The following is a 23,978-nucleotide window of genomic DNA, read 5'->3' on the forward strand; positions in this document are numbered from 1 at the left end:
GGAAGTAGGCATGCGTTCTCTACCATGCATTAAACCTCAAATCTAATCAGGAAAGGAGTTGGGTGCCCCGTTAAGAGATGTGCCACTGTTACACCAAGAAACACATCTTACTTAGCTATGACTAGTGTAGCATGCAGACTTCAGAGCCAGGTAAGACAGTTGACAGTTTTCCTTGAGCAGCCTGAATAGCACCTTCTGGTCATAGGTGGGGGGTCGGGGGGGTTCGCTGGCAGGAAGCTTTCAGATCAGTTCAGTTTGGTTTCCCTATGTCCTCCCATCAGAGTGTGTGGTATCCTCAACAGAACGGTTTTACCATCTATTTCTTGCGGGTAACCAACAGCAGCGGCAATTACTTGTATTACTGAGGATGCTTCAGGAGCCTCCGTGACCAACCATTCGTAGGGAGGTATCTGACCTCTGGTACTGAGGTTATTATTTAATAACAGATGGCTTCTGGGAACAGCTTTATCTACCAGGATGGGGCACTGCTTTTGCAATTTTTTTTTTTTGCTTTCTTTTTAAAATTATGTTTTTAAGTAGCAGATAGTAGCAGGTTTCCTTGTGGCTTTTTGTACATCCTTACTTTCTCCCTCTGACCCTCTCCTGTCACCCATCACTCTAACCCCATCCCTGCTTGACTTTCGTATTACCAGCTTCCTGGCCTGTACAGAAATGAACTCCCACATAAACACATGCATTGAGGGAGTTGAAGACCAGGTAGCTTAGGTGTACAATGAAGCTTTATTGCTTAGATGTTAAGAGGGTTTTAAGTCTAGATAGGTGTTCTAAGTTGATAATGACAATATGTGATGGAGATTGATTTACATTCAGAAATTTAGATGCACCAAGATAGGAAAGATGTCTTCTTCAAGGCTGTCAAATGCAAATAACCAAAACACTAAGAATGTAACACTTATATAATTCCTCATTGTGTCACGGTTCTTCTTGCCATAGGTAATTTATTGTATATATGTGTAATAATAAAAATGTATATGCACAAGAATAAAATAATTAAAAAATTAATTTCAAAACAACCACACAGATGAGTCTCAAAGCTAAGATCCATGTATGAAAGAGAACATATTAATGTTTGTTTTTCTGAATCTGGGTTGCCACACTTAATCCGCTTTTTAGTTACTACTTACCTATAAATTACACTTTTACACAGCTGAATAAAATTTCAATGTGTACAGATTTACATTTGAAGCATATCTAGACTCATTCTGTTTCCTTGCCATTGTGAATAGAGCAGGAGTGAACATGGTGGGAGATAGAGTCCTTGGGTTTACGCTCAGGAGTGGAACTGATGGGTTGTATGGAAGTTCTACTTTTAGGTTTTTGAGAAGTCTGCACCCTCATCCCCATGGTGCCTGCACTAGTTCACACTGCTGCTGTCAATGGACGTGGTTCCTGCGCCCTTCATACTCTGGCCAGCACTGGCTGTTATTTATTTATTTATTTATTTATTTATTTATTTATTTATTTATTTTTTACCATGATGATGGCTCTTCTGACTCGCGTGAGAAGGAATCTCAAAGGCATTTTGTTTTGCATTTCTCTGATGACTAACACTTTTTATGTAGACCTTGAACACTTACTTGTCATTTGTAGGTTCTTCTGAGAGCTGTTCATTCAGTTCCGTGGCTGAGGTGTTTGTTGTTTTTTGTTTTTTGTTCTTTTTAGTTTTCACTTGAAGGGTTTGTTTTCTTGTTATTTAGTTTTTTGAGTTCTATATAGTCTGGACATTAATCCTCTATTGAGTGTCTAGATAGCCACCAAAGACTGTGTACTATTCTGGAGGCTCTCTCTTCACTGTGTTGACAGTTTCCTTTGTTGTACAGAAACCGTTAATTTCATGATGTCTTGTTTATCAGTTGATGGCTTTATTTCCTAAGTGTTTAGGTGCTATTCAGAGACCTTACTTATCCCAGTGTGATGAAGTGTTTTCTCTGTTTTTACCTCTAGCAGTTTCAGGGTTTTTCAATATTACCTTAATGCCCTCCATCTCTTTGGGGTTAACTTTTGTGAGAAGTGAAAGATAAGGCTCTAGATAAGTTTTCTGCGTGTACATACCCAGTTTCCTTAGCACCATTTGGTAAAGAGGCTGCCTTTTCTCCAATGAATATTTTTGGTGTCATTGTAAAATACCAAGTAGCTATAAGAAGAGTTTGGGCTCATTGCTGAATGCTCTGTGTGTTCTATGGATGGAGTGTGTGCCGGTACCTTACTGCTCTCCATCCATGGCTCTGTATTATAGCGTGATATGACGTGTAGTGATGCCTCTACCTTACTGAGTTTGCTCGGGATTCATCTGTCTTTCTGGATGAATTTCAATGTTTCTGGTTTTTTTTGGAGTTTGTTTGTTTGTTTTCTGCTTTTGTGAAGAATAGCATTAGGATTTTGATGGAGATTATGTTGAATATCTAGATTGTGTTTGGTAAAATAGGCCTGTTCATAATGTTGATTCTTCCAATCTATGAGTGGTAGGAAATCTTTGCATAGTCAGGTGTCTCCTTCAGTTTCTTTTCAGTGTTTTAATGTTTGAGAGATCTTTCACATCTTTGGTTATGGTCATTCTACTTTTGTGTGGAAGGCATTTGTCAATCAGATGGTTTCCTTGATTTCTTCCTCAGCATGTTTGATGTTGGGATCTGGCAAGGTTACTGATTTTTGAATTTTAATTTTGTGTGTTGGCACTTTGCTAAACTTGTTGGTAAGAACCAAGACTTTCCTAGTGGAGTCTATAGGATATGATGTATAGGCTTACATCCTCTACAAATAAGGATACTTTGTTTCTTCCTTTCCTGTATGGTTTCTTTTAATTTGCTTCTCTTTTCTTATTGCTCTAGCTAAGGCTTATAGTACTATGTTGAGTGAGTGTTGAGAACATGGACAGTCTTGTCTCGTTCCTGGTTTTAGTGCAAATGTTTTGAACTTTTCCTATTTAGTATAATATTTGCTATAATTTTATCATATATCACCTTTAGTGTATATAAGTACATTTCTTCTATTCCAAGTTTCTTTATAAATTTTATCATAAAGGAATATTGGCTCTTGTCAAAAGCATTTTCTGTATGTATCTATTGAGATGATCATGTGCTTTCTGTCCTTTGGCTTGTTTATGAAATTTATTACATTATTTACATGCTGAATTGATCACAGTGATTATACTTTTGTGAGTTCTTGAATTCAGATATTCAGTTTTCAAATATTATATCCCCTCCGTGTGTGTGTATGTGTGTGTTTATCTGGCTGTAGTATCAGGAAAATACTGACTTTTACTGGCTTTGTAAAAAAAAAGATAACGATAGATAGTATTGCTTCCCTTTCTGTTTTATGGAATAATTTGAGAAGCATTGTGGTACTTTTCCTTTGAAGGTTTGGTTAAATTTATCAGTGTACCCATCTAAGCCTGGACCTTTTTTAGTTGAGATTTTTTTTCCTTACTGCTTCTTTCTTTCTTGTAATACTGTTAGATCTGTTGAAATTATTTATCTCATCTTGATTTAACTTTGGTAGGCCATCTGTGTGAAAAGATTCACATATTTCTTTTAACTTCCATTCTCATTAAATACATGTTTTAAGATCTATTTGAATAACTTTATGAATTTCATTGGTATCTACCATAATTTTTTTTACTTCAATTATCTTAATATAAAAATAGAATGCAATCAATTTATAGTGTAATATATATTAAAACACATTGTCGGACTTCTGGGATAGATCAGTGATTTATTACTATGCAAGACTGATAACCTGGTTTGGAGGGTCCTGAACACACATAAAGCCAGATAGATACAATATCACACATTTATAATTGTAGCTGGGAAGCAGAGACAGGAAAATCCCCAGAAGTCTGAGGGCCACCTGGCCTGGCATATGAAGAAGCAAATAACGGAGAACCTGTCTCAAATCTCAAACAAGATGAAAAGCATGGACTGACATCTACCTAATGCTGTCCTCTGTCCCCCACATATCTCCTGTGGCACACCTGTGCCCACACTCATGCACTCACAAACAACACACATCACATCACACACACACAAACACACACACACACACACACACACACACACACACACACACAATCTCACACATACACTGTAATGCAGATTCTCAGTAGAGACCCATCACTAATCAATTTCTCCTAATTTTGATGAAATCATTCTATGTCATAGGTGGGTATGTTGAGTTGAATGTTATCTCACCACAAATTCAGTTCTACCCAGACGTCATAATGTGAGCTTACTTGGAAATATTGTTTTTTGAGGGACTTTTCAGATGAGTTCACTCTGGATTTAAGACTGTGCCCTCAACTCTGTACCAGTCTCCTTAACAGAACAGAAGGGGATGTAGGGAACACAGGAACATGGCCAAGTAACTAACGAACAGACATTGAAGTTGTGTCGTCACACAGAGCACCAGGAGCTACAGTGTACAGAAGGGACAAGACTCTCCCCAGAGCTCGCACAGGGAACCAGCCCTCTCACCAGTTCAGATCTCTGGCACCCTGCTGCAAGAGATAAATTCCAGAGTTGAAGCCAGTCAGTGTTGTGGTAGATTGAAATAGTAGCTCCAGAAAGTGATATTGTTAGGTAGTCTCATTTCCCCCAGAAAAACAAAGTAAACGTTGGGCCAGGGTGTTTAAGACATGATCAGGGTTCTTAGTCACTGTTCTGTTGATAAGAAGAGACGCCATGACCAAGGCAGCTCTTAGAAGAGATAACACTTAGTTGGGGGCTTGCGTACAGTTTTAGCACTGCAGCAGTAGCTGAGAGCTTTATGTCTGGATCTGTAGACAGCAGGCTGCTAGAGATGCATACGGGGCTTTGTGGGGGGGGGGCGGGGCTTTGTGGGGGGAGGGGGCTTTGTGGGGGGAGGGAGGCTTTGTGGGGGGATGGGGCTTTGTGTGTGTGGGAGGGAGGCTTTGTGGGGGGAGGGGGCTTTGTGAGTATGTGTTGGGGGGTGGTAACTAAGAGAGGGAGACTAGGTCTCTCTTGGGCTTTTGAAACTCAGAGCCCAGAGACACATTTCCTCCAACAAGGCTAAAGCTCCTAATCCTTCCCGTCTTTCTCAAACACTTCCGCTTCCTGGTAATTGAGCATACAGATATATGAGCCTGTAGGGGCCATTCCTATACAAACCACCACACCAGGTTACATCCCTAATGGCAGATAAATCCAAAGTGGGAACCCAGGTCTGACTGCTTCTCAAGCCCATGCTGTTCTATGCGTGATGGTGCCTCTGGGGAGGATGCCCAGCTTCATTTGGGAGCAGGAAATTCTTTGCTTTCAATGTACCATGGACATTTAGAAAAGAGACAGAGTGTGGGACTGAGATTTACTGCTGATTTGATGATAAGTCAAAAGAGGTGAGTGGAGGAAATAGGAATTTTAAAAATAATACTTAATAATAGAGCACTAAATGTGGGCTGATTATTTGTTGTTGTAATTATTTTATGACTCTGAGAACTGAATGGACAAATGCCACCTAGGGAAAAAAAACCTAAAGTCATCATCAAGCAAATTCACAATTGCTCCCGAAAAGTTCTTATTTATGGGTGGGTCACATAAAAACGAAAATAAATATCACACCCAAGAACTTAGACCCAAACAAAATCTCATACAAAAATCCTATGTAATTTAAACAATTCTTATTTGATGATTATGACAGATGTGATTTGGTTTTGCTCTGAATTTCTTGTCATGGAACAGGCATCACACACGGAGTTCTTAGAAGGTCACTGGTTGACATTTTATGCTGGCTCTTCAAAGCCAGCTGGTGGTCCTTGGGAAGTGCGTGGGCACAGCAGAACTGAGAGAGTCCCCTCCTCTGCCTCACCGGAACTAAAGCTGGATGCTCCAGTCTGGATGCTGAGTATTGGTTCTGACTAAGCAAGACCTGGCTTGAGTTAGGTGAGGGATCCTGACAGGGCCCAGTGAGCAGATTCCTAAGGAATCTGTGGGCAGTTACACTTGCAGGGAATTTAATGCTAACAAGTACCCCTAACACGTTAGAGTGCCAGCCTGGGTGCTGGCTTCACGTCTTACAGTTTGAGAATCTCAAAGCTTTTATATCCTTTAGAATTAGTTCTTATCTAAAAGGCTGTTGGGGGGGTGGGCTTGTTTCAGAAATGTCTGAACATACTCTCTGAAGGGCCGCCTTCATCCCTGATCTCTCCCAGGGTGGCATTTTAAGACAGCAAATCTGATCGTATTAAGTTACATAAATCATGAAATTGTTTTTCACGATTTTAGGATTAAGCTGGCTCCTGAGGCCTCCCTGCCTGGCTAAGCTGCCTGTTCCTCTCTATCAGGGCCAGCTGGCAGTGCTCTGAGGTCCTGTGCCCTGCTGGTCCTGCTGCGTTGCCTGGGCCCATCTCAGGACTAGGTAGTTAGTCAGCTCTTGGCACAGTGGTGAGAGTTATGAAGCATGGATTGGCGGCCGTGTTATAGCTGTTACCTGAAGGGCAGGAAGAAGTCTTCATTCTCCTCGGATTATCAGCTACACACACACACACACACACACACACACACACACACACACACACACACACACACACACACACAGAATGCATCGTGTGCATTTTCTCGTCATGTAAACATCAGGTCCAGAATAGGTGTGAGGAAAGGTTTAATAAAGATTTGATATTTAGCTTCTTGGTTTGTGTATTGCTGTGTTGTTATTGGTTTGGTGGCTTGCTTTTTTTTTTTTTTCATTTCATTTTGGTATTTTTTTTAACTTTCAATAAAGAAATCAACAGTTAGATTCCCACCAGGATAGCTTTAATTGTCGTAATCTCCTGAAAATTCACTTCCTAATGCTGCAGTGGAGGTTTTTCCATCTAGTAGGAGGACAGCTGTGGCCAGATTACACCTCTGGGCCTTTTAAGGCCAGCCATGCCTTCCGTGCCAGAGACGTCTTCAGTTTTCACTGAGCAATTGCTGTGACCTGAATGTTATAATGCCAGATAAATTTCCAGGCTGCTCAGAGGAGAAACAGTTCACACATGAGAATTATTGTGCACGGCAGGCGCTGCTGCTCTGCAGAGCCGCTCTCCCTTGATGCGTGCTGTTCATGCAATATGCCGGGAAGCTGAGCTGTCAAGTGGGGGTATTGGATTTCAGTTCAGGGTTTTTGTTTTACTTATTTCATTTCTCACTGATGGAATATTACTGGGGAAGCAAAAATGAGCTGCGTTAACTTTTAAATGATTCGTTGGTTTCTGGAATAATTTTGTATTAAATCATGTATCTCCAGATGGGCTCTTCTTTCACTCATCTCCTTCCAAAGATGAACACAGATGACGCTGAGAAGGCATTTGCTGGTAGTGGAACTGATGTCATATAACATTGGGCATCCATTTAGTCTATTACGTGGTTGGAGGACACATGTATTTCCTGTTGGTTGGGAAGACCTGCTCCTTCCTCGTCATGTATCTTTCAGAGCCCCGTACATCCCTCTATATGGCCGTATATGTGTGTGAGGGAGTGTGCAACATCCAGCCTTCACTTAGTGACCTCACTCTTCCAAATCTTAACACTGAGAAGTGATCAAAAGGTGTAAAGGAGAGATTCCCCTCTTATTATGAGGAGACACTGAATGTCAGAGGGATGTGGTCTTTTGAGATAAACACATTAAAGGAGCAAATATGACTGGAGAGGGACAGTATATTATATTCATTGAAAAGACTAGAGGACTTCCCCAATTTTACAAACTCTTTGGGGGAAAATATTGAAAGTTAATAGGTTCCTAATTGTCTAGTCAGCCTTTCTGCTAACTCTAAACAACCCCGACTGACCCAGATAACAAACATTGTTTATCAAGCATTATCTATAGATGGTTGCTTTCAACCTTTCTGATAGATTTTTTTTTAGCAAGTTCCTTTCAGCATTTGTACTGCATGATCCACATGCATCTCTCTGGGTCAAGGGCATGGAAAGGTATATAATTTAAGATTATTGCTACATACATAAGATTATCAATTACATAATCCAAGGCAAGTACAATTGGTGTTTATGTTGTTCTCTTAAAGGCAGATCAAACAGCTTGAATGCACAGTAGAACAGTCTTACGTGACCGCAGGGTGTATTTAGTAACATTGGCTGTGAGGTCCGGCTGAAGTTCCAGTCTCTTAGAATGAAAGCGACATTTATAGAATTCTGCATAGGCATCAGTGTGGTGGAGCCCGGGAAGGGTAAGGGGAAAGGTGGAAATGATGCCACTGTCTTTTAATTAAAAAAAGAAAGAAAGAAAGAAAGAAATGTGGACCCATGGAAGGACCAGCAACCCAAAAGAGCCTGGAATCACATACTCCCCACTCCACTTCCAGATGGCATGTACCTACCTGACATGGGGGGCTTGTGCGCAGCCTCATGAGATCCAGAGTAGAGGACCTGTTACTCACAGAAGCTTTGATGTAGTAGGTGTACCCTGCATGGTGCTTTCCAGCTAGCACTCCTGTGGGTTGTTGGACTATTTCCCACTGCTGATTTTAGCTCCCAGTTATCTTGTAGTACAACAAGGCAAGAGTAGATTGGGAGCACGTGTTTTAGCTTGTAAGGAAGTGTCCTTAACTGGCAGGATTGTGTTAAGACTGGAGATCATTCTGTGTTTGGAAACATGGGTGTGAAAGACTCTTGTCAGCATGCCTGTCACTTCTTAGGTGTTCAGGCCATGTCATTCACCTACCCTCCCTAGGGCCCCTCAGTGCCTCTTCAATGCATAATTCTACCTCTCTGCAGTCAAGGTTTGTAGAAGAGTTCAGTTCCAGGCCTTTCCCACAAGTGTCATAGCACCAAATGCCACTCACTCTTTCCTCTGAAAACCCACACGAGCAAAAGCTCCTGATGGTAGTAAAGTGATGGTTTTGTAATTTTCAATTTTCACAAACAGTTTTATGCTCTTGAGGTGCACTTGCTTGCTTTCCCAGGGCATGCTGTGAGATCTTTATTGGCTCCTTGCAGCATCCCATCCTGAGGTGTCACGAGTTCTCACAGCGCTGAGGGTACCATGGCATGATGTCTTAAAATACAGCCCCGCTGCTTCCCACTCAGGGTCTAGAAGTGCACCGGCGTCTCAGAGAGCGATGCTACATAAATAGTTATTTAGGTTGAAAGTAGTGTGTTCCAGTACTTGAGCTGCCTGCTTATAAAAGCCAGCAAGCAGACTTTCCTTCTTCTTCCCTTTCCTCAGGTCTTCACAGTATTTAACCACTAAAGAAGCTGCCTATATCCCAGGAGCTTTACCTAAGTGTTCCCCACTGCCTGCATCTGTGTGCTTATTCAGTCATCACTAATGCTCAAATGGGGGCTGGGCAGGGGGGCGGGTACCACGTTTATAGTTCTAATAGCATCCGAAGGCAGAAGTTCAGAGCCGTGGGTGTGCTATGATTATGCCTAACAGCTGTTGCATGTTACCATCATGAAACGTGTATAAACCTACCAGTTATTACAAATATTGGATTGCAGGTATGAAACCTAGATGTAATTGTATGATTTGGGGATTTACACGCATATTTCCATCATAATCTTTGTGCTAGACTTTACAAATTTAATTAAAATAATTCAAAATTAGGGTGCTGATGAGATGGTTCAGTGGTTAAGAGTATGTACTGCTCTTGCAGAGGACACAGGTCCAGTTCTCCCCCTCCCCCCATGTGGTGGCTCACAGCTGTGTAAGGCCAGTTCCTGCGCCCTCTTCTGGCAACCAAGGGCAGCAAGCTCACATGTGCATAGACATAGTGCATGCAAAATGATCATACGCATAACAATGGAAGTGAATTTAAAATTAAAATTAATTATTTTGTTGTAGTGAAATACATATGACTTAAAATTTGTTGTCTTAGCTAATTTTAAGCATACATTTCAGTGCGGCCCATCCCTATAACCCTTTTCCTGTGTGACTACAGGCACATCTGTAAATGAACAACTAGATTGTTTTTATTCTTAGCTATACTGAATAGACTATTTTATTTCTGGTAAACAACTAACCCAGCAGAGAAGTTCCAAACTATATAGAGGAGACATAATTCTTTCCACTATGACCTCTATCATGATTGATTGACTAATAGTGTGTGTGTGTGTGTGTGTGTGTGTGTGTGTGTGTGTGTGTGTGTGTGTGTGTTAGGGTGATAGGGTGTTGTTCAGTGCCCAGGCTGCCCTAGATCTCTATGTAGTCAGCTGGCCTCCAACTCACTCAACTCATAGGTTTCAGCCTCTTGAACTGTGTGTTCTCTACCTTCCTAATGCTGTGACCTTTTAAAATTATTTTTGTTGCTACTTCATAACTGTAATTTTGCTCTGGAATAAGTGGTAATGTAAATATTTTTGGAGATAGAGCTTTGCCAATGGGGTTGCCACCCACAGGTTGGGAACCACTCACTGCCTTTAGTGTCCAGACTACCAAGCTACCACTTTAAATTAAATTAAACTTGTATCCTTGCCCTTATTATCTAGTTCTCATAATTTAGCTTTGGGACTTTCTTCTTTGTTGGGGAAATGGGAGTTTGTTTTATCATTCAGAAAGATTGTTTGTCCAGTTTTTTTCATTAAGCCATTTTCATGGCATGGCTCAAAAATGGTGCTTCCTAAGGGATGTGTGAAGTGTCTGGCTGCCCTATAGACAAGGCAGCGAAGGAGGCGGGATTCTACCCTACTGTGTAGGAAGGAAGTCCAAAGAACTGAGGCCTGGCAGCTGTAGACCCTAATGTGCATGAGGGAGATGCCAGCCCGGCCACCCACAATGCCCCTGGTCTCCAGCCAGCTGCTTCTCATACCAAGTACTGGCAGGAGCCAAATCTCTCACTTGACACATGGAAACAGTCAGCGAGGGGACTCTATGAAAGAAAGTTCCCTGCAAGACCAAGGTGTGTCATTGGAGCATTCCAACACACACACACACACACACACACACACACACACACACACACACACACACACACACACACACCAGACAGAGCCTGAACCGGGAGGAGAAGAGGAGACAGGCTTGTGGTCTGTGCTTAGTCTTTTTGCTGTTTATCAGTGAATGTCGATAACAAACGAGATCATCTTCAAGGATACACAGCTAGAAAAATGTACAGCCTAGCCTTTCACCTATGGCTGCAAGAACTACTACACTGCTTCCCATGGAAGAAAGCAGGACTTGATAGTGATTTGACTTCCCGTTTGCTTGTTTGGATTAAGAAGTAGCAAAAATTACATGTAAGACTACAGAAATACGACCGCTGAACATCCGTGGCTAGTTTCTGCCATGGTCACAGGCCGCTTTAGGGTGCCTAGCAGTGACGCACAGGGCCCCTTCTTTTGATCAGAGAACTGCAAGCAGAGCCAACTTAGCTGCTGCTTTCACTCAGTGCACAGCCCAGGTTTCCCTTCAGCTGTGCCCAGAATTAGAAAGCTCAGCAGGGACGCTGAGCTCTGGGCTGTATGTCTAGACTCAGCTGCCCTCATTTTACTTTTTAAAAGATGGAAAGATGTTGAGACAGAAAAGAAGCCATTCTTTGTGCTGCGGACACAGCAGCAGAAGCTGTTTGGGGGATTTGAGTCAACCATTTGTGGTCATGCCGTTTTTCTGTTCTGCTCCTGGAGTTAACCCAGTAAATGTCTTTCCAGAGAGTCACCTCACATAGATCCATTAAATCTTTTCCTTTGATGCTGTTTTTTGATCCCACTTTACATGTCAACCCTGATTAACTTTTCTTTCCCTGGCCACTTGCCTTGCAAGCTAGTGAGCACATGTTTCAGTCACACTTTTCCTTGGAAGACCCTTAAGGTTAGACATGGCTAGCTTGTCAGATCTCTGTTTATTGATACGAACTCTTCTCCTAAGGGGGGAAACTGGGAAGTATTTTTATTTAATTTCTTTTTACATAAGGGAAGAAATTTATGAACATGCTATTTAGAATTACACACAAAGTGCTATATGAGAAACTCCAGCTGCCCCAGGCTTGGAGTCCCTTGCCCATTCTGCTCCTGAAGAGCAAGTTGGTTTTTTTGTTTGTTTTATTATTTATTTATTTATTTTTTTATTTTATTTTATTTTTTGGTTTTTCGAGACAGGGTTTCTCTGTGTAGCCTTGGCCATCCTGGACTCGCTTTGTAGACCAGGCTGGCCTCGAACTTACAGCGATCCGCCTGCCTCTGCCTCCCGAGTGTATTTATTTATTTTTTGAGACAGGGTTTCTCTGTGTAGCCTTCGCTGTCCTGGACTCCCTTTGTAGACCAGGCTGGCCTCGAACTCACAGCGTTCCACCTGCCTCTGCCTCCCAAGTGCTGGGATTAAAGTCATGTACCACCACACCAGGCCCGAAGAGCAAGTTTTAAAGGCCTTTGATGGTGGTTTCTTTGTCTTTAACTTCCAGTCATGAGTCAACAGTCATGCACTAGGCACGCTTTCTTTTCCCAATTTTAGCTTCTCCTTATCTTCAGGTTATTTGTTCCTCACCTGCTTTCCCCTTATTCTCTCTGTCACTCTGATTTTCCCAGGTGATTCTACCTCTGCTGGGGAGCATGGGGGTGGGGTGGGCAGTGCCCAGCTCAGCACTAGCCTGTGCTGCCCCGGTTCAGCTGTGGTAGTTCCTGATGTCCAGGATCTGGCCCTCTTGAGACTTCTTTGCTGCCATGTTTTGTATGTTTGTTTGCATTGTATTCCTATTTTCTAGATTTTTTTCCTACCTGCTATCTTGATTAATACTTTAGTGGATCGGGAAGAAAAAAAAAAAGAAATGAAACCTTGATCGTATCATTTGAAAATGTCACTGTTGGGTGTTTTTATTTCATTGATAGTTGAAAGTAGCCTTATAGGTTATTTTTTTTTTGTAACAAATTTCAATTAAGTACTACATTGTTTCTAGTAAATCTTTATTTTTCTCATGTGGTGAGTAACCCACCTTTTCCTATAAAAAATATAGGGCCCTGCAGTTCCCTCTGGGGGCCCCTGTGTGGGCCTTAGTCCTTGTGCTTGGTTTCCAGTCAACTTTTTATTCTAGAGACATATAATATTTTGCTCTGGGAAATTCTCTTGAACTTAGAAAACAATTTTCTCCCTCTTTCATTTCTGTAATAGTCACCTTATTCGGCTGCTTCATTTCCCCTACTAATAATGATTCTGTATTTTCTTTACTAATTTTTATCTCTTTGTTGTTTTTATTCATCTACTAGAGGAAAGTGAACCTCTGTGATTTTGTTAATTTTTTAAAGTTCATGTAGTATTTAAATTCAGATTAGACTATCTCTAAGAGTTCCTTTCTCTGTATTTTGTGGATGAAATATGTTAAGACACCTGAAAGTATTAATGGTAATTTTACCCACCTTGAATTTTGTTTCCTGAAATTACTTTGGTTTGGTTTTGTTATTATCATTTTGTTGTTTGAGTCTAGTGTTCCTTTAAACGTCCTTATTAAGAATCTGATGGTGTTGCCATCTTTTCTGTTTCTGTGTACAAAGCAAGGCTCTGGGCATACAGATGACAGGAGTCTTCTCCAGTGGCCCTCTCCAAAGGTCAGCCTTTGGTAGAAGCATCAGATGTATACTTAGTATGCATGGTACGGTTAGCTACCTCCACAGTTGTCCTCCTCTTTATTGTCTTCAGAGAAGGATTTCACACACACACACACACACACACACACACACACACACACACACACACCTCCATTCAGAAGCTAAAAACCTGCCTGTCAGGTTCTTTGGTGAAGTGGAGACCATGGGCTGGTTTATTAGCCATCTTTGTAGGATTATAATGATACCCTAGACACTGGCCACCTGTAAATCAGTTAGAGATTTGTCGAGGTCCAAGAACACATGGCCCCATAGACTGCCCTGTGAAGACAGCAGAGAGGGGCAGTTCACCGAAGTAGGATCATGTATTGGAACAATGACCATGTCGAGCCAGACAAGGAGATCAAGTGAGTTAATAGTACCATCTTGAGGACCAAAGCCTTAACATTTAGTGGACACAACCCAGATTCGCACCATCCCAGCCGAGGAGAACATATGATGACCGTATGGAATCCTACCTACAGCACGGTCAGCACCAGCTGTTAGTTTCCTAAAAGAAGTCTACTGGGCACGCTCACCTTTTCTCTTCTGTGTAGAGAGACAAGACTCTAGTTTCTATTCTCTGTTACACTGTAGAAAGCTCTCCTTCATGGGAGCCGGAGCGTGGGAACAGTCTGTTTTGGCAAACTGTTGCCATGCTTTGCCTTCTTCTAGGTGGCCAGGTGGCAGTCCTTGTGTCATGCCTGCTGCAGAGATGTTAACCCTTACTATACACACTGGCTTATGCGGGCCTTTGCTGGGAGACAGGCAGACCAGGTAGTAGGTCTTGCTTTCATAGGTCAGGAGAGAGAATGGTATTAGGGGTTTGCTTATTCATTAAGCAAGAGAACAAGGGGAAAATGGTGGGAAAGTTAGGATGGGAAGATTTTGAAGGAAAGGAGTCAAGTCTGTTTAGGGAAAAAAAAAAAAGGGATGTAGGGCTCCAGACTCACACATAGTTTGGTGCAGCAAAAGATAACTTTATAGGCCTTCGAATGTCTTCTATTTCTATTTCCTGGATTCATTGTCAGTTTTTTAAAAATAACCATTTCCTCCACCAGGGGAAAGTGATTCAAAAGCAGGCAACAAAGTCCGTGTCAGAGTTAGCCCTTATTCTCCGGAGTAGGAGACCCATATGAGGACCGAGCTGCCCAGAGGTTACGTCTGTGTAGGGGGCCTAGGTCCAGCCCATCCATGGCCCTGGGTTGGTACTTCAGTCTAAAGATCCAGAGGGGCAGGAGCTATCCAAGAAGACCAACCAACAGAGCCAACCAACCAGTGAAACCTCTTAGGATGGTATTACTGTGGTTCTCTGGTGTGCACCTGCCTTCTTTCCTTCTGTCCATCTTGTTCTTATTTTCCAGTGTCTGCTTGTTTCCCTTTTGTGTATGTTGCTGCTGCTGCTTCTCTGGGTCCCGCTGTCCAGTGGTGTCTGGTCCTAGCATTGATATAGCACTCACCAGCTGCAAGCGTCTAACTGACTCCTTGTTCAGTGTGAGCGCTGTGCGGCGGCAGCTCTCTCCTCCGTCTCAGCCGTGGCTGCTGTAGGAAGAGCTGGGTAGGTCTACTTCAGGGACGATGTGACTATGACACACTCCTACTCCCCAAGTCTAACGTGTATGATATACTTTTATATAAAAGCTTGAGGAGAATAAAAGGTAAGTTAAGTGGGTTTTGTAGTTACCACCAGTTTTGCATGCGTTATTAGTGCCACTTGCTGCTGCTTACTATGTGGTTCAAACTCAGTGATGCTCTCCTGTGGGCGTTTTCCATTACGGTTGCTCACCCTGTGTGCATCGTTTCTACGCCTTTCTGTCGTCTCCCCTCCTGGCATTTGATAGCCACACTTGACACTAATTGCTCCCATGGCAGACTCTGCCTTCAGTTCATTATAAACTTCGTGAGTAGGGATGGCTTGTCTCTCTTCCACCCTATGCCTCGAGGCCCAACGTTTACCTAAAAGCCTATTCAAACTGTGTGTTTAAGACCCAGCACTAGTCCCTGTATACTAGAAATGCCTTGACTTTCAACTGAGAGTTCCTCAGGGGTTTTCATGCAGCCAGCACTATAGACTCAGTCCTGGGTTAATGTGTAGTCAACTCTGACAATGAGGCTGGGGACACCTAGAATTGGTCAAATCATAGTCTTCAGTGCTATGTTAGTAAAATGACTTCCTCCACTGAAATGAGGACTTTAGACACCTTCCTGTCAAAACAAAGAAGAGCAATCGAGATGCAGTTTGAGAAACAAAGCCAAACTCTAGCTGAAATATGTATGAGAGTTATTTAGGTATTTTAGTGAATATAGTATTTTATTCTTAGTTGAGAAGTGACTTTGAAAATAGTTGTGGGTTTTTTTGTTTTTGTTTTTTTTTTTACATTTTGTAAACGAAACAAAGCCCAGGTCCACCATCATTCCTTATTTTAATCCATCCACTCCTAGAGTTGAGATATGAAACAGGAATACAACTTGGACATCAGCATATAATCCCAGAATGCTCTCTAAAGCCAGCCACACCCCCAGAGTCACTGCAGGGAGTAGGGCTCAGGGAGGTAGGGGAGGTAGTCGAGCCCATGGTACTCCCTCATCAAGACCTGTGGTTTGCCTTGCTGTGTGATTCTACTAGGATTCTAAGGGAAAGTGTAGAGGTGATGTACATTCAGTGCCTCATATACTGTCTGCGAGCACTGCGGCCTCAGGGGAGGTGCTGCTGAGTGTCTGTGTGGGCTGACGGGAGGCTTGGCTCTCCAGCCAGCCCTGTTCTCCTTAGTTACTGTCTTCTGAAGCCCGTTCTCTCTCTGTCTCTAGCTTCCAGGGCTAAGCTCAGCATGATCAACACCATGTCGAAAATCCGAGGCCAGGAGAAGGGGCCAGGCTATCCTCAGGCGGAAGCACTGTTGGCGGAAGCCATGCTCAAGTTCGGCAGGGAGCTGGGCGATGATTGCAACTTTGGTAAATAGCCTTTGTTGTACTGTAGCTCCACATGGCAGTTACAGTGCTGGTTAAAAACAAAGAACAAAACAAAACAAAACAAACCCCCAAAACAACAACAACAAAACCCCAAAACTCTAGAGATCATTTGCCAGCCATTTTGTATTTTAATTCTCAGTTGTGGATGTTATACATGGGAGCTAAAATGTGATTTTAGGATTGCTAGTCTTTAAATTGATTCATCTAAGGGCTTTTGTCCGTTCTCTCTAATGGGACCCCAGCCTTGACGACAGTTTTGGCAGACATACCCAGATGCCTTGGCACTCTGCTGGGCATCCCTGACAGGAGCCAGGGATGAAGGCAGAGCGAGCAGTCTCACCCAGCGTAATTTCCCACCCTGCCACCTGGACTTTCTCTGATTAATCCGCTGCTCATTTGTTTGTGGTCCCCAATTCTACTGCCTCAGGCAAAATAGAATTTATTCCATCTCCCCTCTCCTCTGGCCCTCAGGACCCTAAATACCTTCTGCCTTCTTCTAGACCCTTGTTCTCCGTTCTTGGAATCTGCTTCCTGCTAAAAGCATTGAGTTGCAGCTGATCTCATATTAATGAGAACTAGGATTTATCGCAGAGGACGGAGAACCTTGCAAAATAGCGCTCTGAGTAAAGCGTTCCATTCCTAGTAAGGAGGGATAGTCCTCCTCACGGAGGGCCCTGGAACCTGGTTTTCAGGCTGGCCTGTGGTAAATAGGAAAGCTACTGTATCTTGAGAGCACCATGGGCTCCCTCTTTGTGTCTGCTGTCTCTCTAGGACAGAGGCAAAGCCTACATGGCCTTCCTGAAGGCTGCTGTTGCAAACCCACCTCAGTCTTTGTTCTCCGGGGTGTAAGATCTTCCTTTTCCCCTCCCAGGTCCAGCTCTCGGTGAGGTGGGGGAAGCCATGAGGGAGCTCTCGGAGGTGAAAGACTCTCTGGACATGGAAGTGAAGCAGAACTTCATTGACCCCCTGCAGAATCTTCATGACAAAGATCTAAGGGAGATCCAGGTCTGTGTGATGGGTCTTCCAAGACGCATGCTCCTTCTCACTCTGCAGACAGACAGCCCTAAGCGGCTTACACAGCACTGCGCACATGGATTTCCAGCAGCCCTGCAAGATGGAGGGAGTAGAAACCAAAGGCCTTTCCACCCACTTCACCACTCCCAAGCATTGCGTTGGCTCCTCTGTGTTTAACTTTCTTGTGAAATAGTCTTCACACCATTTTTCTCCCTTACTTGGTGGAGGGGGTTGTGTGGAGACAAGGTTTCTCTCTGTAGCCCTTACTGCCCTGGAATTTGCTCTGTAGACCAGGCTAGCCTCACAGGGATCTGCCTGCCTCTGCCTCCCTAGTGCTGGGGTTACAGGCGGGCACCACCACAGCCCAGCCAGAAGGGCCTGCTTTATCTGGGAATTTGTACATCTGTTAATATGAATGATGTACTCAGCTGACGTGATCCCTAAATATTAGCTGTACTTTTTTTTTTTTTTTTAGCTTAGATACATAGCTACTACACCACTCTTACACTATATTTTAATAATTGCTTGTTTGGGGGATTGAGAAGAAACAATCACTCTTTCTAAAACATACTGAACAGCTAATCTATTTCTGATCAATCCAGCTGGCACTGCCTCGGACTGGCAGTGAGTACAAATGCCTCTTAAGCACATCGCTGTCAAAAGAAAACATACTTAGTTTGGATAAGAGCGTGAGTTGGGGGGTAAGGGACGCAGTGAGAGGTGAAGGCTACAGAATATTCTCACCCCCCATCTCCCCAGTCCTCCAGACTCCTGTTCTTAGCTTCTTCCTTCCTCATCCATACACACTAAAGAACAAAGGAAAATCATTCTTTTCTCCTACCTGTTAGTCAAGGAATGCTATAGCTATTAAGAAAGAAAACTACTGTTGATCTTTAGGGGAAAACACAAACACCCCAGAACTCCTTAACCTAGTCTATAGAGAGGTCCAAACCTTACTGCATGCAGATAATGTGGGGGTGTGGGTGGTGGGGTAGGGCGAAGTTAGAGGCGGGGCAGGGGCCTTTGATGAACTCTCTTCCAGGGCACATTGCAGTTTAGATTTGTGACTGAGTTGTGTCACCTGTCCCCTAAAAGCCACCTCTGTCAAATGGGGCAAGTGTTTGAAGATGGAAGTTACTTGGCTTTGTGCTGGATATTCTGATTCAGGCAATGAGGGAATCTATATTCCTTTTTCTTAATTCTTAGAAGATTCTGGAAAACTAATTGAAAAAGAACAATTTCACTTCTTCTCCCTTTACCTCAGAAAAAAAGCTTTTCTCTGCTATCTCCTGAGATTCCATTTCTCTTGAGGAAGATGATTTGTGGGCTCTTGTGTGTGGCTTTTCTGTGAGGAGAGGCTTGTGGGTAATGCACACTCACATTGCCTTCTTGTCATTGGAGGATGAGGCATAGCTTAATTTGGCTTTGGCCTGGATATACTAATCAAAAGGACACTGGTCTTTCAATGATTTATTTCTCCTTCTGAATTTTTTGTAAAAGTGTCCCTCCACTGTCAGCCACGGAAGCATTTGCCTTGCTGATGCATGTGTCTTTATTTCTCTGGCGAGATGAGATGCAATTTTAAACACAGCCAGGCTCATTTGGCAGGCCGCTAAGAACGTAAGAGAAATGAGGTACAAGCAAGCCTTTTCCATAATATGTCTTTTCAAAGCATACTCCTGCCCTTGACTTTTTCAGCATCACCTGAAAAAGTTGGAAGGGCGACGCTTAGACTTTGATTATAAGAAGAAACGACAAGGCAAGATTCCAGACGAAGAACTTCGCCAAGCTCTGGAGAAATTTGATGAATCTAAAGAAATAGCTGAGTCAAGCATGTTCAACCTCTTGGAGATGGACGTAAGCTACTCCCCTTTGGGTTTTCATCTTCTGGTACCTCAGAGGCATAGCACTGATGTGTTGAAAGATACACCATGTAACATGCTACTGTCTCCTTACACCATGTGATGAGAACACACGCGTGGCCACTTCTTTTGAGTAATTTGTCATAAAGTATACACAGAAATGATAAGTTCTTTCTTCATCCTTATAGTTGATTTGACCAGAACTTTTTGTTTGTTTGTTATTTTTTTTAACTAGAACTTTTTTTTATTAATATATTTTAAATAATTATCAGTAGTGCAAAGATAGAGAATGCCTGTGGTGACCCACATATAAACCCGGCATCTTACAAACGTTTAAATGTAGAGCACACTGACCTGCAGTTAAGAATGGCAACTGAAGTATATTCAGGTTTGCGTATCCCAAATTATAAAGATGGTCAGTATATGGGAGTGAGATTGACATTTCATTGAAAAAAATATATAAATTAGAATTGATGATTATAGCATCGTCACTACATCCAGGGCACGGTGAGATGGTTTAGAGTACTAAGTTATTGCTCTTTCAAATGTAAAGCCACACACGAACAGTTCTTTCTTGCTTATTTCCACATGAGAAGATCTGAAAATTGAGATTTCCCGTCCTGGTTAACCTCCACCTTCTACCCTGTCAGTTCGGCTGGGATACTTGTAGGATTTTTTTGTTCTCATCATCAGAGATGCAGGGGGGGTAGATGTGGGCGGTGTGTAGCTGGAGGCCAAGGGAGGGAAGGGAAACTACTTAGGGCGAGATGCGTGAGCCTCAGGAGTCCCACGCGTACACACCTCCTGAAAGTCGGTGAGCCGGCGAAGCTGAGACCACGGTTCAGGCTGATTCTAAAGGCCGAAGAGAGAAAGGTGGTGATAGGCTAGTTCATTCTGTGACCAGCGGCTAGAGAACCACACAAGTCTCAGGGGCGGACAGCTGGAAGCTCTGATGTCCACAGGCAAGCGGAGCCCAAGGTCCAGCCCCAGGAGAGAGGAGAATGGATCTCTTTGGCCATTTGCTTTGTTTGGACCCTCAGTGGACTGTACTATGTTAGACACAGCCCCTCCTTGCTCGGGTCTCTGATTCCAATGCAAATCTAGTCTGGAAGCACCTCCACGGACAGGCCCAAGCACCGTGCTTTGCTGGCTTTTTGAGTGTCTTTTAAAGTAGCCCTGTGTTGCCATCCAGAATGATCCATCACATACTTAATTGGCTCCTTCTCCACCCCCCCCCCCAGTGGCACGGAGGGCATGTTGACCATGTGGAGCCCTCATCATGCAGAGACAATGTGGGTTTGTCTACAGACAACTCTTGTCCTAATCACGCAAGTGCAAAACTAGGAAATCTGAACCGGTGTTGATGTCCTGGTACCCTGGGCCTCTCTCCCACATCCTCAAACTCATGGGACAGCATTCACTGCCCTTCTTGACTAGGAGGCTGCAGCTCAGCTAGGTGCCAGCACAAGCCATCCAGAAGAGAGGCTGCTTAGAGTACAGATAACTAGCTTTAAATCTCACCTGGATCAGGCTAAGAGGTCCAAGGATTGACTCCATCCAGAGCACGTGAAGGGAGAAATCAGTTTACCTCTCTTTCATTACTAGCACTCATCAGCATGTAAAGCAATGCTTAGATTTCATGTTGTCTGCTGCAGACAGGAAGGAAAGGGTCCTGTCGTCACTGAATCTTTCTCCTATAGGACTTCAATGAAAGAAGCCACATCCTATCCAGAAAGTTTACAGTTAAGCTTAATTCTTTGTTGAAAACAATGAGACCTTCTCAAGGATACTAACTGCCTTTCCTTGTGGTACTGAGTGCAGAGTTCTAAGCCTAAGGATGCTCTCCTGTCCTTAGTCCACTTGGAACCTGTAGAATGTGTCTGTTATCACGAGCAGCTGCATCCCCACCAGCAGGGCTGCCTGTTGTATACTGTTCCAGGGCAGTAACCTGGTAACTGAAGCCTGGTCTCCCCACCCTTCTCCAGATTGAACAGGTGAGCCAGCTCTCCGCGCTCGTGCAAGCCCAGCTGGAGTACCACAAACAGGCTGTGCAGATCCTGCAGCAGGTCACTGTCAGGCTGGAGGAAAGGTAAGTTATGCTTCCTAAAGGAAGAGGGTGCACCACCCCTCCCCCACAGCACAGCATGGCTTAGCACTGTAGGATGTCAGTGATCTAGTCTGCAGTTACAGGGCTGAGTAGATTTGTGGTGCCCGGACCTGCGAGCATACATTATACTACATGTTGCAAACCTAAGAACATACCAGAATTTGCTATGTGATTTCTGTTGCATAGGAATACCTTTTACATAATTATAGTATCAAAAGAATGTTGAGCTAAACCATTGTAAGGGCCTTCTAAATCATATCTTATTTTGGGCCTGGAGAGATGGCTCAGAGGTTAAGAGCACTGACTGCTCTTCCAGAGGTCCTGAGTTCAACTTCCAGCAACCACATGGTGGCTCACGACCATGTATCATGAAATCTAAGGCGCACTGTATACATAATAAATAAATCTTTAAAAAAAATCTCTCCTGCTGTGCAGAGATTTGTTTTAAAAATTATACCTTATTTAGCTAGCTGATTTTGTCATTCTTGCTTTATTTCACTAGATGAAGGAAGATTTTTCTGTTACATAAATATGTCAAAGAATTACCTAGCAGCCTTTATTTTTATGATCTTGTCCACAGTCAACTCTCCTGGGTGGTGAGTGGCCGGATCTCCAGTGAAGCGTCTGGTCATACTCTGCACTGTTTTGCCCTCGCTGGTCTTCCCTTCACCTTAGAACCTTGCTTCTTTGCTTGGTCCTTTTTTTGTATAAGTCATCAGTGCACTCTTGTGGAAGTGTGTCTAACAATGAAGCTTCTGTAAGAGAAAGGCTTAAAACCAACATCTCAGAACACAATGGCAACTGTGCGCCTCTCATATCTGTTGAAGATAAAGGGAATATATTCTTTTATTTTTCATCTCAAACATGTTTGTAATCAGTATAATTCTACAATTGCCACACCCCTAACTTTCCCTCCTTAGAATAAAGTATACGTACATCTGCCTTCTCGAATACCTACAACTGGAAAAGATTTACTGTTGAGAAGAATCCACTTACTGGACCTCCTCTTTTTCTGTCTTCCTTCATGCCTTTCCTACTCTGCGCGTCTCCATCTGCCCATTCTTATCAGAGTCCATGGCTATAACCTGTTTCCCTCCTTCCCGACCTTCACCTGTTCTGCATGGAATAGCTCTCTTTCACATGTTCTCCCATAGACACGTGGTGTCTTTCTTTATACCATCTCTCAACTTGTGTATGGATAAGTGAACTCTCAGGCCTCTAACCCCTGCCCCGTGTGCTTTGAGCTCTTTGCAGAAATCTGTGGTCAGTGATGTCTGCTCTCCCCTGTACAAACTGCCTTGGGGTAACAAATGTATCTTATGCCCCTTTATGTTCCTGACCCCTAACGTGGTACATATTAGCATAAATCACTCTGAATATAGGTGTGAGAGATTAAGAGAAAAGATGAAGACAGCGAAGGCAGGATGGAAGAGAAACTTCCCCAAGAACGCATGTCGTGCACATGGTTGGCCAGGATGACTTAGGACATTTTCCACTAGGTCATGGTAGATTTGTAAGCGAGCCAAGCAGTTCCCGGATTTTACTGCTTTTACATTCATGTTTTAAATGGCTACCTAATTCTCCATCACCCCTTCTCTTTGTGATACAGAATAAGACAAGCTTCATCTCAGCCAAGGAGGGAGTACCAGCCCAAACCACGAATGAGCCTAGAGTTTGCCACCGGAGACAGTACTCAGCCCAACGGGGGTCTCTCCCACACAGGCACCCCTAAACCCACAGGTAAGGAGCTCAAGGCTGCAGACCCTTTCTCTGGGCCCTGGGCACACCTGAGGCAATGCTGAGAAAATGCCAGAGTGTTCTGATTGCCCTTCACAAGACCTGTATAGAAGTTCGTTCTTCACGGGAGGGTTTGTCAAGTAGGAGCTCTGTGCATGGATGTTTTTGTCCTTGCCTCATTGTCCGACATTCCACATCACCGTCTCTCTCATGATGCAGTGCACAAGTACCTCCCACCACACTTAGTACTTAGTTGCTTTTTCACCCGTCTCCAGGTTTTTGGTTTTTTCTTTTCTTTCTTTTTCTTTTTCTTTCCCTTTCTTTCTTTCTTTCTTTCTTTTTTTTGAGACAGGCTTTCTCTGTGTAGCTCTGGCTGTCTTGGAACTCACTTTGTAGACCAGGATGGCCTCAAACTCACAGAGATCCACCTGCCTCTGCCTCCTGAGTCGTCAGTTCTACCACTGCCAAACATGAAGCTATTCTTCAGCCCCTCTGTGGTTGTAAGCCACACCATCATTTCTCCTGCCTTTTCCTTCCTGTGAGTCTGTTGAGGTGGTCCTGAGTGCCCCTGGGCAGTGTGTGAACACATACAGCCCTATCTCCCACAGACAGCAGCTCCAGGAAGAAGATACTTGATTCCATCTACAGATGGGCAGATTTCAAACCTCAACACCTGCTAGGGTTTCTTTTTACTCTCTACTGAAGACCCGTTCATTTTATGAACTGTGGTCAGCCTGGGGACAGCTGAAA

General features: G+C 43.4%; 1 protein-coding gene across 1 annotated transcript in view; it reads left to right on the forward strand.

The window, feature by feature from the left end:
* SH3GL2 (SH3 domain containing GRB2 like 2, endophilin A1) overlaps positions 1–23,978 on the forward strand; it is a 169,109-nt gene that overhangs the window by 142,073 nt on the left and 3,058 nt on the right. The window contains exons 4-8 of the mRNA XM_084779129.1: positions 16,347–16,490; positions 17,380–17,513; positions 19,221–19,379; positions 21,370–21,473; positions 23,101–23,231. Of these exons, the coding sequence (XP_084635255.1) occupies positions 16,347–16,490; positions 17,380–17,513; positions 19,221–19,379; positions 21,370–21,473; positions 23,101–23,231 (672 nt within the window). The remainder of the gene's footprint in view (positions 1–16,346; positions 16,491–17,379; positions 17,514–19,220; positions 19,380–21,369; positions 21,474–23,100; positions 23,232–23,978) is intronic.

The sequence above is a fragment of the Acomys minous genome (assembly GCF_964271855.1).
Source record: "Acomys minous genome assembly, chromosome: 1".
In the NCBI taxonomy this organism is placed as follows: Eukaryota; Metazoa; Chordata; class Mammalia; order Rodentia; family Muridae; genus Acomys; species Acomys minous.